This window comes from Mobula hypostoma, chromosome 1 (genome assembly GCF_963921235.1).
Source record: "Mobula hypostoma chromosome 1, sMobHyp1.1, whole genome shotgun sequence".
Lineage (NCBI taxonomy): Eukaryota > Metazoa > Chordata > Chondrichthyes > Myliobatiformes > Myliobatidae > Mobula > Mobula hypostoma.
In genome coordinates this window covers 32,661,650-32,681,260 of record NC_086097.1, presented here as the reverse complement: position 1 = coordinate 32,681,260, position 19,611 = coordinate 32,661,650, and the positions used below count along the sequence as shown (strand labels likewise).

The following is a 19,611-nucleotide window of genomic DNA, read 5'->3' as shown; positions in this document are numbered from 1 at the left end:
GGAGTGAAAAAGAAGAGAGGATTGTTGAAATGTGGAGGTTTGGGATGGTGTTCAGGAGCTGTTGGCACAGCCAGCAACAGTAAGCAATGAAGGGCAGGGATGGAGTAGAGTCAGAAATGGAGGAGTGCAGAGATCTAAAATTGAGCTGCCCAACAGTACCTAAGGCACTCAAACTGATCATTCAGGATAAGGTGCTGTATATATGTAGGTGATTTTTGTCTTTAGTTGGTTGAAATGAATAGTCTGTTGAAGATGGATCAATTATATAGCTGTCTGTGGCTTGTTCAGGATGTACAGAGGCAACAGCTCTCCAGTTGAAAAGCCGGAAGAATCGTCCGATGCAGCAGGAGGACCAATATCTCATTCAGATGGAACTCAATCGATACCTGCAGAAGGAGACGGTTTCCACTGGTATCACAGCAGAACAGAGCTATTACGAGACTGAAACAGTCCGAACAACTTCAAGTCGTGGTATGGAACACACTCTGAGATGCAGCTTCAAAGCAAAAGCTGATCCATTTTCAAATGCACAGCTTGTTTCGAGTTCTGGTCCTTGCAACCTTTTCACACTGGGTTTTCATACATGTATAACTGCCATCTTTTAAAGAGAGAGCAGTGAGATCTCATACCCTGTTGATCAGTGGCTTGAGTTTCAGATTCATTTATCTATCCCATGTACATTGCAACATACAGTGAAATGTGTCGTTTGCGCTAACACCTAGGGATGTGCTGCGGGCAGCTCGCAAGTGTCACCACACATTCTGGCGCAAACATACCACACTCAAAATGCTCACAAAATAACACGGAACACTACAAACCAGGACACAACAAACAACAAAATATCAGCAAAGCTAACCCCTTTTCTCCCTCCAACCCACACACCTACCCATCTACATGTGAGGACAGTCATCTAACTCAATGATAGGCCTCCAGTCTCAACTCCAGACTTTGACTTCTGGACTACCAATTGATCTTCTGGCTCCTATCTTCAGTGTTGACCCCTGGATTAGCCAAATATGGATCGATAGTTTGAATCCCACTTTGGCAATTGAGGATTTTGAATAATTAAAATGAAAGTAATTAATTAAATTTGGATTTTTTTTAAGTAAGTTGCTCATCATAATGGTGCCATGTAACTATTGCACGGTCAGAAGCCCACCTGGTTCACTAATTCTGTCCAGTCTATATGTACTCCAGACTACAACAATGTGGTGGAATTTTAATAGCCTTCTGAAATGGCTTGTTGAGCCACCCAGTGTGGGGGCAAATAGGAATGGACCTGCCTAAACCAGCAACATCCCAGTCACATGGATGAATTAAACATGGAAGACAAATCACACTGATCCCTCAAATTCACTCGCAGCCACACTCAAACAAAACACCACACTGAAGCAACCATCTCAGCTGTTATTCATCCTGGCCTGTTACGAATCTGAGTAAGTAGATGGGTTCTCAGTTACATTTCTGCTGTTTGATTAAACAGGCTGTGCTATTGTGGCTTTGGTTGATGAAGCCAGTCTCAAGTGATCAGAAAAAAGCTGAACCATTATCCATTCACAAACACAAGAGACTCTGCAGATGCTGGAAATCTAGGGCAGCATGCACACATTACTTTCAATCAGTAGTTTCATTTAATTTCAAAGAAATGTATACAATATACAGCCTGAAACTCTTGTCCTTCGCAGACATCCATGAAGAGTGCCCCAAACAATGAGTGACTGTAAAAGCATTAGAACCCCAAAGATCCCTGCTCTCACAAACAAGCAGCAGAAAGCAGTGACCCTCCCCCTCCCCCACTTAATATAACCATATAACAATTAGAGCACGGAAACAGGCCATCTCAACCCTTCTAGTCTGTGCCGATCTCTTACTCTCACCTAGTCCCACCGACTTGCACTCAGCCCATAACCCTACATTCCTTTCCTGTCCATATAGCTGTCCAGTTTAACTTTAAACGACAACATCGAAACTGCCTCAACCACTTCTGCTGGAAGCTCGTTCCACACAGCTACCACTCTGAGTAGAGAAGTTCCCCCTCATGTGACCCCTAAACTTTTGCCCTTTAACTCTCAACTCATGTCCTCTTGTTTGAATCTCCCCCACTCTCAATGGAAAAAGCCTATCCACGTCAACTCTATCTATCCCCCTCATAATTTTAAACACCTCTATCAAGTCCCCCCTCAACCTTCTATGCTCCGAAGAATAAAGACCCAACTTGTTCAACCTTTCTCTGTAACTTAGGTGATGAAACCCAGGTAACATTCTAGTAAATCTTCTCTGTACTCTCTCTATTTTGTTGACATCTTTCCTATAATTTGGTGACCAAAACTGTACACAGTACTCCAAATTTGGCCTCACCAATTCCTTGTACAATTTCAACATTACATCCCAACTCCTATACTCAATGCTCTGATTTATAAAGGCCAGCATACCAAACGCTTTCTTCACCACCCTATCCACATGAGATTCCACCTTCAGGGAACTACGCACCATTATTCCTAGATCCCTCTGTTCTACTGCATTCTTCAATGCCCTACCATTTACCATGTATGTCCTATAGTCCTACCAAAATGTAGCACTTCACATTTATCAGCATTAAACTCCATCTGCCATCTTTCAGCCCACTCTTCTAACTGGCCTAAATCTCTCTGCAAGCTTTGAAAACCTACTTCATTATCCACATCTCCACCTATCTTAGTATCATCTGCATACTTACTAATCCAATTTACCACCCCATCATCCAGATCATTAATGTATATGACAAATAACATTGGACCCAGTACCGATCCCTGAGGCACGCCACTAGTCACCGGCCTCCAATCTGACAAACAGTTTTCCATCACCACTCTCTGGTGTCTCCCATCCAGCCACTGCTGAATCCATTTTACTACTTCAATATTAATACCTAATGATTGAACCTTCCTAACCAACCTTCCGTGTGGGACCTTGTCAAAGGCCTTACTGAAGTCCATATAGACAACATCCACCGTTTTACCCTCGTCAACATTCCTAGTAACCGCTTCAAAAAATTCAATAAGATTTGTCAAACATGACCTTCCATGCACAAATCCATGTTGACTGTTCCTAATCAGACCCTGTCTATCCAGATAATTATATATACCAACTCTAAGAATACTTTTCATCAATTTACCCACCACTGAGGTCAAACTCACAGGCCGATAATTGCTAGGTTTACTGTTAGAACCCTTTTTAAACAGTGGAACAACATGAGCAATATGCCAATCCTCCGGCACCATCCCCGTTTCTAATGACATTTGAAATATTTCTGTCATTTCAAACACTAACTTCCCTCAATGTCCTAGGGAATATCCTGTAAGGACCCGGAGACTTATCCACTTTTATATTCCTTAAAAGCTCCAGTACTACTACTTCTTTAATCATCATAGTTTCCATAACTTCCCTACCCATTTCCCTTATCTTACACAATTCAATATCCTTCTCCTTAGTGAATACCGAAGAAAAGAAATTGTAAAGAATCTCCCCATCTCTTTTGGCTTCACACATAGCCATCCACTCTGATTCTCTAAGGGACTGATTTTATCCCTCACTATCCTTTTGCTATTTATATAACGGTAGAAACCCTTTGGATTTATTTTCACCTTACTTGCCAAAGCAACCTCATATCTTCTTTCAGCTTTTCTAATTTCTTTCTTAAAGATTCTTTTTACATTCTTTAATGTGGGCACGTGGCTAAGTGGTTAAGGCATTGGACTAGCGACCTGAAGGTCATGAGTTCGAGCCCCAGTCGAGGAAACGTGTTGTGTCCTTGAGCAAGGCACTTAATCACACATTGCTCTGCGATGACACTGGTGCCAAGCTGTATGGGTCCTAATGCCCTTCCCTTGGACAACATTGGTGTTGTGGAGAGGGGAGACTTGCAGCATGGGCAACTGCTGGTCTTCCATACAACCTTGCCCAGGCCTGCGCCCTGGAGAGTGAAGACTTTCCAGGCGCAGATCCATGGTCTTGCAAGACTAACGGATGCCTTTACATTCTTTATATTCCTTGAGCACCTCATTTACTCCATGCTGTCTATATTTATTGTAGATCTCTCTTTTTTTTCCGAACTAAGTTTCCAATATCCCTTGAAAACCATGGCTCTCTCAAACTTTTAACCTTTCCTTTTAACCTAACAGGACCATAAAGATTCTGTACTCTCAAAATTTCACCTTTGAATGACCTCCATTTCTCTATTACATCCTTCCCATAAAACAAGTTGTCCCAATCTACTCCTTCTAAATCCTTTTACATCTCCTCAAAATTTGCCTTTCTCCAATCAAAAATCTCAACCCTGGGTCCAGTCCTATCCTTCTCCATATTTATATTGAAACTAATAGCATTGTGATCACTGGACCCCAAGTGCTCCCCAACACAAACCTCCTTCACCTGACCTATCTCATTCCCTAACAGGAGATCCAACACTGCCCCTTCTCTAGTTGGTGGCTCTATGTATTGCTGCAAAAAACTATCTTGCATACATTTTACAAACTCCAAACCATCCAGCCCTTTTACAGTATGGGCTTCCCAGTCTATGTGTGGAAAATTAAAATCTCCCACAATCACAACCTTGTGCCTACTACTAATATCTGCTATCTCCTTACAAATTTGCTCCTCCAATTCTCGCTGCCCATTTGGTGGTCTATAATACACCCCCATAAGAGTTACTGCACCTTTCCCATTCCTCAATTCCACCCAAATACTTTATACTTTATTGTCGCCAAACAATTGATACTAGAACGTGCAATCATCACAGCGATGTTTGATTCTGCACTTCCCACCTCCTGGATTACAGATCAATAGTAAATATTAAAATTTTATATTATAAACCATAAATAGAAAATAGAAAAATAGAAAGTAAGCTAGTGCAAAAAAACTGAGAGGCAGGTCTGGATATTTGGAAGGTACGGCCCAGATCCAGGTCAGGATCCGTTCAGCAGTCTTATCACAGTTGGAAAGAAGCTGTTCCCAAATCTGGCCCTACGAGTCTTCAAGCTCCTGAGCCTTCTCCCAGAGGGAAGATGGACGAAAAGTGTGTTAACATAGAATAGTACAGCACGTTACAGGCCCTTCAGCCCACAATGTTGTGCTGACCCTTAAACCCTGCCTCCCATATAATCCCCCACATTAAATTTCTCCATATACCTGTCTAGTAGTCTCTTAAACTTCACTAGTGTATCTGCCTCCACCACTGACTCAGGCAGTGCATACCATGCACCAACCACTCTCTGAGTAAAAAACCTTCCTCTAATATCCCCCTTGAACTTCCCACCCCTTACCTTAAACCCATGTCCTCTTCTATTGAGCAGTGGTGCCCTGGGGAAGAGGCGCTGGCTATCCTCTCTGTCTATTCCTCTTAATATCTTGTACACCTCTATCATGTCTCCTCTCATCCTCCTTCTCTCCAAAGAGTAAAGCCCTAGCTCCCTTAATCTCTGATCATAATGCATACACTCTAAACCAGGCAGCATCCTGGTACTCTCCTCTTTACCCTTTCCAATGCTTCCACATCCTTCCTGTAGTGAGGCGACCAGAACTGGACACAGTACTCCAAGTGTGGCCTAACCAGAGTTTTATAGAGCTGCATCATTACATCGCGACTCTTCAACTCTGTCCCTCGACTTATGAAAGCCAACAGCTCATAAGCTTTCTTAGCTACTCTTATCTACTTGTGAGGCAACTTTCAGGAATCCGTGGACATGTACCCCCAGTTCCCTCTGATCCTCCAAACTACCAAGTATCCTGCCATTTACTTTGTACTCTGCCTTGGAGTTTGTCCTGCCAAAGTGTACCACCTCGCACTTCTCCAGGTTAAACTCCATCTGCCACTTCTCAGCCCACTTCTGCAACCTATCAATGTCTCTCTGCAACCTTCAACAATCCTCTACACTATCTACAACACCACCAACCTTTGTGTCATCTGCAAACTTGCCAACCCACCCTTCTACCCCCACATCCAGGTTGTTAATAAATATCACGAAAAGTAGAGGTCCCAGAACAGATCCTTGTGGGACACCACTAGTCACAAACCTCCAATCTGAATGTACTCCCTCCACCACGACCCTCTGCCTTCTGCAGGCAAGCCAATTTTGAATCCACCTGGCCAAACTTCCCTGGATCCCATGCCTTCTGACTTTCTGAATAAGCCTACTGTGTGGAACCTTGTCAAATGCCTTACTAAAATCCATATAGATCACATCCACTGCACTACCCTCATCTATATGCCTGGTCACCTCCTCAAAGAACTCTATCAGGCTTGTTAGACACGATCTGCCCTTCACAAAGCCATGCTGACTGTCCCTATCAGACCATGATTCTCTAAATGTCCAGAAATTCTATCTCTAAGAATCTTTTCCAACAGCTTTCCCACCACAGACGTAAGGCTCACTGGTCTATAATTTTACCCAGACTATCCCTACTACCTTTTTTTGAACAAGGGGACAACATTCGCCTCCCTCTAATCCTCCGGTACCATTCCCATGGACAACAAGGACATAAAGATCCTAGCTGGAGGCTCAGCAATCTCTTCCCTCACCTCGTGGAGCAGCCTGGGGAATATTCCATCATGCCCCGGGGACTTGGCCGTCCTAATGTATTTTAACAACTCCAACACCTCCTCTCCCTTAATATCAACATGCTCCAGAACATCAACCTCACTCATATTGTCCTCACCATTATCAAGTTCCCTCTCATTGGTGAATACCAAAGAGAAGTATTCATTGAGGACCTCACTCACTTCCACAGCCTCCAGGCACATCTTCCCACCTTTATCTCTAATTGATCCTACCTTCACTCCCATCATCCTTTTGTTCTTCACATAATTGAAGAATGCCGTGGGGTTTTCCTTTACCCTACTTGCCAAGGCCTTCTCATGCCCCCTTCTTGCTCTTCTCAGCCCTTTCTTAAGCTCCTTTCTTGCTTCCCTATATTCCTCAATAGACCCATCTGATCCTTGCTTCTTAAACCTCATGTATGCTGCCTTCTTCCACCTGACTAGATTTTCCACCTCACTTGATTTTCCACCTCACTTGTCATCCATGGTTCCTTCACCCTACCATTCTTTATCTTCCTCACTGGGACAAATTTATCCCTAACATCCTGCAAGAGATCTCTAAACATCGACCACATGTCCATAGTACATTTCCCTGCAAAAACATCATCCCAATTCACACCTGCAAGTTCTAGCCTTATAGCCTCATAATGTGCCCTTCCCCAATTAAAAATTTTCCTGTCCTCTCTGATTCTATCCTTTTCCATGATAATGGTAAAGGCCAGGGAGCGGTGGTCACTGTCCCCCAGATGCTCACCCACTGAGAGATCTGTGACCTGACCTGGTTCGTTACCTAATACTAGATCTAGTATGGCATTCCCCCTAGTCGGCCTGTGCACATACTGTGACAGGAATCCGTCCTGGACACACTTAACAAACTCTGCCCCATCTAAACCCTTGGAACTAATCAGGTGCCAATCAATATTAGGGAAGTTAAAGTCACCCATGATAACAACCCTGTTATTTTTGCACCTTTCCAAAATTTGCTTCCCAATCTGCTCCTCTGTATCTCTGCTGCTACCAGGGGGCCTATAGAATACCCCCAGTAGAGTAACTGCTCCCTTCCTGTTCCTGACTTCCACCCATACTGACTCAAAAGAGGATCCTGCTACATTACCCACCCTTTCTGTAGCTGTAATAGTATCCCTGACCAGTAATGCCACCCCTCCTCCCCTTTTTCCGCCCTCTCTATCCCTTTTAAAGCACTGAAATCCAGGAATATTGAGAATCCATTCCTGCCCTGGTGCCAGCCAAGTCTCTGTAATGGCCACTACATCGTAATTCCATGTATGTAAGCTCTCAGTTCATCACCTTTGTTCCTGATGCTTCTTGCATTGAGGTACACATACTTCAGCCCTTCTACCTTACTATCTTTACACCCTTTATTCTGCTTCTCTTTCCTCAAGGCCTCCCTATATGTCAGATCTGGCTTTACTCTATGCACTCCTTTCACTGGTCTATCGCTCCGGGTCCCATCCCCCTTGCAAATTAGTTTAAACCCTCCCAAACCATGCTAGCAAACCTACCTGCAAGGCTATTGCTCCCCCTCGAGTTCAGGTGCAACCCATCCAGTCTGTACAGGTCCCACCTTCCCCAGAAGAGATCCTTCAGAGAGAGCCTCAAAGCTCCACTCCTTCACTGGCCCACTCACTCACAGGCCGCTCCACTTGAGCCAACCCTCTATTTATCTGTTTGAGCTTTTCAAAATGCTTGGTCACCTGACCTCGATTGCCCAATCAGCTGCTTTCTGCTGAGTCTGAGCTACTCAAATCTTGATTGTCTAATCAACGGGTTTCTGCTGATCTATTCAAATCTTGATTGACTTGATTGCACGGACCAACTGCGAAAACTGCCAGAATCTCTCGAGTCAAAGCCTCAAAGCTCCACACCTTCACTGGCCCACTCACTCACTGGCTGCCTTCCACAGGCTGGGTGGTAGCCTCCCTCGACGAGCCCTCTAATCTATCCTGCCAGAGCACCGCTGTAATATTTTCTCTGACAAGCAATGCAACACCTCCCCCTCTTGTCCCTCCGATTCTATCACACCTGAAGCAATTAAATCCAGGAATATTTAGTTGCCAATCACACCCCTCCTGTAACCATGTTTCACTAATAGCTACCACATCATACTTCCAAGTATCAATCCATGCTTTAAGCTCATCCACCTTTCTTACAATGCTCCTAGCATTAAAATAAATGCATTTAAGAAATTTTCCACCTTACTCTCTGTTTATCACTAACTGTGCAAATAATTTTACTATTTTCTTTTTCTTCCTTCTTCCCTACTTCTGTTCCTACACTCTGGTTCCCCTCCCCCCTCATATCTAGTTTAAATCCACGGGAGCCTCTCCAGCAAACCTACCCACAAGAATATTTGTCCCCCTCCAGTTCAGATGTAGACCGTCCTGTCGGAACAGGTCCCACCTTCCCTGGAAAATTGCCAAGTTATCTATAAATCTGAAGCGCTCCCTCCTGCCCCATGCCTTCAGCCATGTGTTGATCTGCACTATCTTACTATTTTTAAACCCGCCTGCACGTGGCACTGGTAGCAATCCTAAGATTGCTATCCTGGAGGTCCTGTCCTTTAACTTGGTGCCTAACTCCCTAAACGCACCTTTCAGGACCTCCTCACTCTTCCTACCCACGTCATTGGTCCCTACATGGACCACGACATCTGGCTGCTCACCCTCCCTCTTGAGAATACTGAGAACTCAATCCGAGATATCGCGGACCTTGGCACTAGGGAGGCAACAGACTATCCGAGATTCTCCATCTCTTCCACAGAACCTCTTATCTGTCCCCCTAACTATCGAATCCTCTATCACTACTGCTCTCCTCTTTTCCCTTCTTCCCTTCTGAGCTGAGGGTCCCGACTCGGTGCCAGAGATGCAACCACTGCAACTTGTCCCTGGTAGGTCGTCCCCATCAACAGTATCCAAAATGATGTATTTATTATTGGTGGGAACGCCACAGGGGTGCTCTGCTCATTCTGTCTCTTCCCCTTCCCTCTCCTGACAGTCACCCAGCTACCCGTCTCCTGACTCTTAGGGGTGACTATCTCCCTGTAACTCCTGTTTATTTCTGCCTCTGCCTCCCGAATGATCCAAAGTTCATCCAGCTCCAGCTCCAGTTCCCTAACTTGGTTTGTGAGGAGCTGCAGCTGGATGCACCTTTCGCAGGTGTAGTCATCAGGGACAATTGTGCTCGCCCTAACTTCCCACATCCTGCAAACGGAGCACTCAACTGCCCTCACTGCCTCCATTACCTGCTCCTAAGGTACTTAGATTTATTAAAGGAACTTACCCAACTTTACCTCACTTGGAGTGAAGCTCTTCCTCAGCCTCTGGTCGCCAAAGCCTCAGGAGCCAAAGCCTTCCTACTCTGTCCCCATCTACTCCGTCGCCCACTCCGTTAATCTGCTCTCTTTTTAATACTCCCGCTGCCACACGGTCGGACTTACAAGCGTTTGCGCAGTCGTGCCCCGTTCAACTGCCGAAGAAAATGACCGGCAGTTACTTCAGCAAAAAAAAAGCATCAGCACCTCCACCCACCAAGCATGTAAAGGCAAAGCCCCCAATAAAGACCACAATCTGCAGAACAACAAAAACTAATTGTTCACATACCAGAGGCTCTCTTGCTCCCAATAAAGGAAAAAAGAAGTGTCCCCTTCCACAGTGAGAGGGGAGACATAACAAAATAACTCACTGATTTACGATGATAAAGTCTGTCATGCCACTTTTTTCCCTCATATTCTCCGACCGGAGAATCAGCAAGAAACGAGAGAGCATGGAGAGCAGGAGAGGGGAAGGGAGAGAGACCCTGCAGGGCCGCGGAACCTCAGAACCTCGAAGGCAATACTGGAGGAATTCAGCAGGTCAGGCAGAATCTAGGGAGGGAAATAAACAGCTGATGTTTCTGGTCAAGGCCCTTCATCAGGACTTAATCAACTGTTTATTCCTCTCCATAGATGCTGCTTGACCTGCTGAGTTCCTTCACCAATTTGTGAGTGTTCCATTGTTATCACTGAACTCACATATTGAGGCAAGTCCCTCAGGATGTGATTGGAGAATGGCTGATGGATAGCTGACATTAGCATCTCACTCTGATGCCTAACACATTCTGCTCTCTTGATTAGTTGAGCAAGTAGGTCTGATGATTTGAATCTGAAAAGCTTAGGGAAACTCCACCTCACCGAAAGTTTACTTTCTGGCTACACGGCCAGTTTTATGCCCTAAACAGTGTCAGAGACACATTGGGAAGTGGGGGAAGTAAATATTTGACAAATATATTTACAATATATTTGTCAAATATATAGGGAAAGACAGAAGAGTAGAAGTATGTGGGTGACGCTTCCAATTTCTTGCCTTGATGGCAGGTTACCTCCTGATGTGGTGTTTGGACATTGCTGGATTTCCAAATTTGATATAACAGTAAAATTTCCAAGTTTGATATGACAGTCAGTGAAAAGTCACATTTCTGTGATTGTGGTTTTGCAATGGTATATGAAGAGAATGAATTGGGGGAGATAAAGCAAAACTGTTAGAGGAACTCAGTGGGTTGGGCAGCATCTGTGGAGGAAATGAACAGTTAACCTTTGGGTTGAAGCATTTCACCTCTACTGGATAGGTTGAATGATTGCCTGAAAACTTGGCAAATGAGAGATTGATTGATAGGCAAATTAAGACAGACATATTGGGCAAACAATAGATTGAGTGATTGGTTGAAGTCTTGGCAAAATGTGTTGTAATGTAAGGGTGTGTAAGGTCATGCACTTTAGAGAGAGGAATCAAAAGTCAGATTATTATCTAAAAGGAGAGACACTGCAAGTGAGTGAAGATCAGGATCTTTGTGCTGCTGTTGATGAATCACAAGAAGTTAGCTGGCAGGTCTAACAGGTTGTTACTAAGGCAAACAACATGTTGGCCTTTATTGTGAAGGGGTTGGAGTTTAAGAATAGGGAAGTTTTGTTACAATTGTACAGGGTGTTGGTGAGGCCGCACCTGAATATGTGAACAGTTTTGGTCTCCTTCTTCATAAAGAAGATAATGACATTGGAGACAGTTCAATAGAGATTCACCAGGTTAATTCCTGGAATATGTGGGTTGTCATTCCAAGAGGGGATGACCACTTTGATTTTGTATTCCTTGTAGTTCCAAGGAATGGATGATGACCTTGTCCAAGATCCAAAAGGAGCTTAAAAGGGAGAGATGTTGTGATATTTCCACTGGTGAAAGAGACATGAACAGGATAAGGGGACATATACATTTAAAACTTGTTGTGTAATTTTTTTAAGACCATAAGACCATTAGACAAAGGAGCAGGTCGGCCATTCAGCCCATCAAGTTTGCTCCGCCATTTTATCATGAGCTGATCCATTCTCCCATTTAGTCCCACTCCCCCGCCTTCTCACCATAACCTTTGATGCCCTGGCTACTCAGATACCTATCAATCTCTGCCTTAGATACACCCAATGACTTGGCCCCCACTGCTGCCCGTGGCAACAAATTCCATAGATTCACCACCCTCTGACTAAAAAAATTTCTTCGCATTTCTGTTCTGAATGGGCGCCCTTCAATCCTTAAAGTCATGCCCTCTCGTACTAGACTCCCCCATCATGGGAAACAATTTTGCCACATCCACTCTGTCCATGCCTTTCAACATTCGTAATGTTTCTATGAGGTCTCCCCTCATTCTTCTAAACTCCAAACAATACAGTCCAAGAGTAGACAAACGTTCCTCATATGTTAACCCTCTCATTCCCGGAATCATTCTAGTGAATCTTCTCTGTACCCTCTCCAACGTCAGCACATCCTTTCTTAAATAAGGAGACCAAAACTGCCCACAGTACTCCAAGTGAGGTCTCACCAGTGCCTTATAGAGCCTCAACATCACATCCCTGCTCTATACTCTATTCCTGTAGAGATGAATGCCAACATGGCATTCGCCTTCTTCACTACTGACTCAACCTGGAGGTTAACTTTAAGGATATCCTGTACGAGGACTCCCAAGTCCCATTGCATCTCAGAACTTTGAATTCTTTCTCCATTTAAATAATAGTCTACCCGTTTATTTTTTCTGCCAAAGTGCATAACCATACACTTTCCAACATTGTACTTCATTTGCCACTTCTCTGCCCATTCTTCCAATCTATCCAAGTCTCTCTGCAGACTCTCTGTTTCCTCAGCACTACCGGCCCCTCCACCTATCTTCGTACCGTCAGCAAACTTAGCCACAAAGCCATCTATTCCATAATCCAAATTGTTGATGTACAATGTAAAAAGAAGCGGCCCCAACACGGACCCCTGTGGAACACCACTGGTAACCGGCAGCCAATCAGAACAGGATCCCTTTATTCCCACTCTCTGTTTCCTGCCAATCAGCCAACGCTCTATCCACGTATGTAACTTTCCCGTAATTCCATGGGCTTTTATCTTGTTAAGTAGCCTCATGTGTGGCACCTTGTCAAAGGCCTTCTGAAAATCCAAATATACAACATCCGCTGCATCTCCCTTGTCTAGCCTACTGGTAATTTCCTCAAAAAATTGTAATAGGTTTGTCAGGCAGGATTTTCCTTTAAGGAATCCATGCTGAGTTCTGCCTATCTGGTCATATGCCTCCAGGTACTCTGTAACCTCATCCTTGACAATCGATTCCAACAACTTCCCAACCACCGATGTCAAACTAACAGGTCTATGATTTCCTTTTAGCTTCCTTGCTCCCTTCTTAAATAGCGGAGTGACATTTGCAATCTTCCAGTCCTCCGGAACCACGCCAGAATCTATCGACTTTTGAAAGATGATCGCCAATGCCTCCGCAATCTCCACAGCTACTTCCTTCAGAACACGTGGGTGCATTCCATCTGGTCCGGGTGATTTATCTACCTTTAGACTATTCAGCTTCCTGAGTACTTTCTCTGTCGTAATTGTGACTTCTCTTCCCTGCCACCCTTGAGTGTCCGGTATACTGCTGATGTCTTCCTCAGTGAAGACTGATGCAAAATACCCGTTCAGTTCCTCTGCCATCTCCTTATCTCCCATTATAATTTCTCCAACATCATTTTCTATCGGTCCTATATCTACTCTCACCTGTCTTTTACTCTTTATATACTTGAAAAAGCTTTTAGTATCCTCTTTGATATTATTTGCTAGCTTCCTTTCATAGTTAATCTTTTCCCTCTTAATGACCTTCTTGGTTTCCTTTTGTAAGGTTTTAAAAACTTCCCAATCCTCTGTCTTCCCACTAGTTTTTGCTTCCTTGTATGCCCTCTCCTTTGCTTTAACTTTGGCTTTGACTTCTCTTGTCAACCATGGTTGCATCCTTTTTCCACTCAAAAATTTCTTCTTTTTTGGAATATACCTGTCTTGCACCTTCCTCATTTCTCGCATAAACTCCAGCCACTGCTGCTCTGCTGTCTTTCCCGCCAGTGTCCCTTTCCAGTCAACTTTGGCCAGTTCCTCTCTCACGCCACTGTAATTTCCTTTTTTCCACTGAAATACTGACACATCAGATTTCGGCTTCTCTTTTTCAAATTTCACAGTGAACTCAATCATATTATGATCACTGTCTCCTAAGGGTTCCTTCACCTCAGTCTCTCTAATCACCTACGGTTCATTACACAATACCCAATCCAGTACAGCCGATCCCCTAGTGGGCTCAACAACAAGCTGTTCTAAAAAGCCATCTCGCAGACATTCTACAAATTCTCTCTCTTGAGATCCAGTGCCGACCTGATTTTCCCAATCCACTCGCATGTTAAAATCCCCCACAATTATCATAACACTGCCCTTCTGTCAAACCTTTTCTATTTCCAGTTGTAATTTGTAGTCCACATCCCTGCAGCTGTTTGGAGGCCTATAAATAACTGCCATCAGGGTCCTTTTACCCCGCTATTTCTTAGCTCAACCCATAAAGATTCTGCACTTTTCAATCCTATATCACCTCTTTCTAATGATTTAATATCATTCCTTACCAATAAAGCCACGCGCCCCCCCCCCACCTACCTTCCTATCCTTCCGATACACCATGTATCCTTGGGCGTTCTGCTCCCAGAGACATGCATCCTTTAGCCAGGTCTCAGTGATAGCCACAATATCATACCTGCCAATCTATAGCTGTACGACAAGATCATCCACCTTATTCCTTATGCTGCATGCATTTAAGTACAACACCTTAAGACCAGTATTTGATACTTTTCACTTTGATTTCACTGCAACTTTATTGCACTGCAACTCATCCCAATGGCTACAAATTTGCCCCATCACCTGCCTGTCTTTCCTGACATCTTTACTACTCACTATCTTAGATATATTTCTGTTTTCCCCTTCCTCCGCTCTGTCATTCCGGTTCCCATCCCCCTGCCAAATTAGTTTAAACCCTCCCTAACAGCTCTATTAAACTTTCCCGCCAGGATATTGGTCCCCTTCGGGTTCAGGTGTAACCTGTCCTTTTTGAACAGGCCATACTTCCCCCAGAGGAGATCCCAATTATCCAAGAATCTGAAGCCCTGCCCCCTACACCAGTCTCTCAGCCACGCATTCATCTGCCTGATCTGACTATTCTTGCCCTCGCTAGCACGTGGCACAGGTAGCAATCCCGAGATTACTACCCTGGAGGTCCTGCTTCTCAGCTCCCTTCCTAACTCCTGGAAATCTCTCTTCAGGACCTCCTCCTTTGTCCTATCTATGTCATTGGTACCAACATGTACCAAGACAACTGGCTGATCACCCTCCCCCTTTAGAATATTCAGGACCCGATCCGAGACATCCCGTACCCTGGCACCTGGGAGGCAACACACCATGCGGGTATCTCTATCAGGCTCACAGAATCTCCTTTCCGTTCCCCTGACTATGGAATCCCCTACGACTACCGCATTTCTCTTCTCCCTCCTTCTCCCCTGCACAACAGCGCCAGGCTCAGTGCCAGAGACCTGGTCACTGTGGGCGTCCCCTGTCAGGTCATCCCTCTCACCAGCATCCAGAACAAGATATTTGTTGCTGAGGGGGACAGCCACAGGTGTGCTCTCCACTATCTGGGCATTTCCCTTCCCTCTCTTGACAGTGACCCAGTTTTCCGACCCCTGTAGCCTAGGGATGACTACCTCCCTGTAGCTCCTGTCTATCACCTCTTCACTTACCCTAATAAGCAGTAGGTCATCAAGCTGCAGCTCCAGATCCCTAACACGGTCTCTGAGGAGCTGCATCTCATGCACCTGGCGCAGATGTAGCCATCAGGGAGGCTGAAGGTCTCCCAGGATTCTCACATCTGACACCCTGAACAAAGCACTAATCCTGCAGGAATGAAACAGGAAAAATAAGTCTACTCACCCACTTACCTCGCCAAACAGACGAACTTTTTAAACCGTTAGCTTGTACCGTTAGCTGTGAGAGCCCTGCTGTTCCTGTCTGTCCGGGCCGATTCGCGAAAGAGTGGGGAGAAAAAAAAAAGAGTTGGCGCTTTGCTCTCGCCTCTTCTCGTTTACCGCCGAAGCCCGTTGAAGCCAAAGCCCTATACTCTGCTCCCACTCACTCCGCTGCCTGCTCCGACAGCATGAAATTCTCCACTCCTAAGGGGTGGTGGAGGACAGGTCATTATATTTTAGCTGAAGATAGATAATTATTTTAGAGATCGAGGAATTGAAAGTTATGGGGAACTGGAACATTAGATGTAGCCAGGTTAGATCATCCATTATCATGTTGAATAGTGGGGTAAGCTTGTGGAACCTAATAGCCTAATTTTTATTTGCATTTTAAGGATCAGACCCTTTAAAATAGGATGTGTAGTCCTGTTCTTGGTAAGACCAAAATGTGTAGTGATTAAATGGACAATGAGGAAAACAATTAATATATGGGTAATACTTTATTCCCATCCCTTGTACCTCTTCACCACCACATTCCAACCTTCACAAGTTCTCATTCTACCCTTCATATTCCAACTGAGATTGAATTAATGCTGCTGCTGTTCATCCATGGCCTTTAGACTGTGAGAACTGACCATATGTAACAAGATAGCTTCAGCATAACTGAACCCAAACTGAACTGTACTATATTTAGCAGCAATACTTGCTGGATATTGTCCATCCCAGTGTGGCAGCACTCACCCCAATTGCTTTTTTCACCCAGACTGAGAGTGTGGGGGTGGGTGTTACTGTTCATCCTCATCTAAATATCCCTTGACAATTTCAGCAATGTGCTAGGTACTGTGCATAGTTTGTTATTTAGCTTTTCATTTCTCTCAGCAGAAGATGACGTCTTTTTCTCAATGGCAGACATGGAAATGTCAAACAGTGTGGCATCCCTTCCACCTCTGGGAGAACCAACTGTAGATATGGAATTATCACTGAGCAGTACACATATCAACTCAACAGACAGCTCACCGCAGAGCGCCACAGGGGTAAGCAGAGTGCGTATGATAATCCAGGAATGTTCATACTGGGAATGAAAGGGTTAATGTATATGGAGCATTTGATGGTTCTAGACCTGTACTTGCTGGAGTTTAGAAGAATGACAGGGAGGATCTAATTGGAAACTATTGAATATTGAAAGACCTAGATAGAGTGAACGTGGAGAGTCTAAAACTAGAGTCACAGTCACAGAACAGAAGGATGTCGTTTTAGAGCAGAGGTGAGGAGGAATTTCTTAAGCAGGAGGGTGATGAATTTGTGGAATTCATTGCCGCAGATGTCTGTGGAGGCCAAGTCGTAGGGTGTATTTAAAACTGAGATTGATAGGTTCTTAATCAGTAAGGGCATCAGGGGTATGGGGAGAAAGCAGGAGAATTAAGTTGAGAAAGATAATCAACCATGATGCAATGGCAGAGGAGAATTGATGGGCTGAATGGCCTAATTCTGCTTCTATGTCTTATGCTTTTATGCTTTTGGCCATCATTTCATCCACAGCTATGTTGAAAAATATGTAGTACAAGGTTATAATGCAGTATATTACATGTCACATTCCTAATCATGCTGACAAAATAGTGTAATTACTTATTTTCTTTTATCCTCACCTGCTTCTGATACCCTTCCTCCTTTCTTCCATGGTTCACTGTCCCCTCCTATCAGATACCTTCTTCAGCCTTTTACTTCTTCCATATATCACCTCTTAGCACCATGCATCATATCCCCTCTCCCAAACACCTACTTTTCCCCCGTACCTGGTTTCACTTTTCGCTTGGTAGTTTGTACTCCTTCTCCTCCCCCCATCTTCTCCTTCTGATTTTTGCCCCCTTCCCATTCAGTCCTGCTGAAGGGTCTTGGCCTGAGATGTTGACTGCTTATTCCCTTTTACAGATGCTGCCTGATGGTCTGAGCTCCCCCAGCATTTTATATGTGTTGCTCTGGATTTCCAGCATCTGCAGACTCCCTTGTGTTTATAATTATACCGTTATAAGTCAGCAGCACTTTGTTCATAACCCCAGGCTCGGAATAGTGTTGTATGTGTTGTAATGTAATGTTAAGAACTAGAACTCTAATGTCAGAAGTTCAACTCCACAATGGCAAAGCTATAAAATGAACCAGTAAATTTGCCTACTCATTGCTGGTATCAGAAAGATTGATGGTCTGTCATGTACTTCCACCTTGTTATTAATGTGCATCCTGTTCTCCTCTGAGCGATAAGTCATTCAAGTCTCACACTTAAAGATTTTTTCTATTGACTACAGACAGGTGAGTTTTGGAGTGGGAAAAGAACAGTAATAAAGGAGGCCTTTTCTGGTTAGCTGCCAGTGACTAGTGGTGTTCTGTGCAGTTCAGGTGATATGCTAATGATCTGGACAATGGAATTGATGGCTTTTTGGCCAAGTTTGCAGATGAAATAATAGGTGGAGAGGCAGGTAGGGTGAAGGAAGCAAGGAGTCTGCAGAAGGACTAGGGCAGATTAGGAGAATGGGGAAAGAAGTGGAAGTTGGAATACAGTATTGGGAAGTGCTCGGTCATGAACTTTGGTAGAAGGAGTAAAGGTATAGATTATTTTCCTAACCCAAAGAAAATACAGAAATCGAAGGTGCAGAGGGACTTCGGAGTCCTCGTGATTCCCTCAAGGTTACCTTGCAGGTTGAGTCGATTGTAAAGAAGGCAAATACAATGTTAGCATTCATTTTCAAAGGACTAGAATATAAATGCAAGGATGTAATGCTGAGCTCGTTGTCTACGGGAATGGTACCGGAGGATTGGAGGGAGGCGAAAGTTGTCGCCTTGTTCAAAAAAGGTAGTAGGGATAGTCCAGGTAATTATAGGCCAGTGAGCCTTACGTCTGTGGTGGGAAAGCTGTTGGAAAAGATTCTTAGAGATAGAATTTCTGGACATTTAGAGAATCATGGTCTGATAGGGACAGTCAGCATGGCTTTGTGAAGGGCAGATCGTGTCTAACAAGCCTGATAGAGTTCTTTGAGGAGGTGACCAGGCATATAGATGAGGGTAGTGCAGTGGATGTGATCTATATGGATTTTAGTAAGGCATTTGACAAGGTTCCACACAGTAGGCTTATTCAGAAAGTCAGAAGGCATGGGATCCAGGGAAGTTTGGCCAGGTGGATTCAAAATTGGCTTGCCTGCAGAAGGCAGAGGGTCGTGGTGGAGGGAGTACATTCAGATTGGAGGTTTGTGACTAGTGGTGTCCCACAAGGATCTGTTCTGGGACCTCTACTTTTCGTGATTTTTATTAACAACCTGGATGTGGGGGTAGAAAGGTGGGTTGGCAAGTTTGCAGATGACACAAGGGTTGGTGGTGTTGTAGATAGTGTAGAGGATTGTCGAAAATTTCAGAGAGACATTGACAGGATTCAGAAGTGGGCTGAGAAGTGGCAGATGGAGCTCAACCCGGAGAAGTGTGAGGTGGTACACTTTGGAAGGACAAACCCCAAGGCAGAGTACCAAGTAAATGGCAGGATACTTGGTAGTGTGGAGGAGCAGAGGGATCAGGGGGTACATGTCCACAGATCCCTGAAAGTTGCCTCACAGGTGGATAGGGTAGTTAAGAAAGCTTATGGGGTGTTAGCTTTCATAAGTCGAGGGATAGAGTTTAAGAGTTGCGATGTAATGATGCAGCTCTA

General features: G+C 44.4%; 1 protein-coding gene across 5 annotated transcripts in view; it reads left to right on the top strand.

Annotated features, from left to right (window-relative positions):
* LOC134345344 (autophagy-related protein 2 homolog B-like) overlaps positions 1 to 19,611 on the top strand; it is a 179,606-nt gene that overhangs the window by 48,810 nt on the left and 111,185 nt on the right. For 2 of the 5 annotated variants that reach the window (XM_063045873.1, XM_063045855.1), the window contains exons 8-9: positions 289 to 471; positions 16,803 to 16,957. In XM_063045873.1, the coding sequence (XP_062901943.1) occupies positions 289 to 471; positions 16,803 to 16,957 (338 nt within the window). The remainder of the gene's footprint in view (positions 1 to 288; positions 472 to 16,802; positions 16,958 to 19,611) is intronic. The other 3 variants (XM_063045882.1, XM_063045864.1, XM_063045890.1) reach the window with 3 other exon arrangements.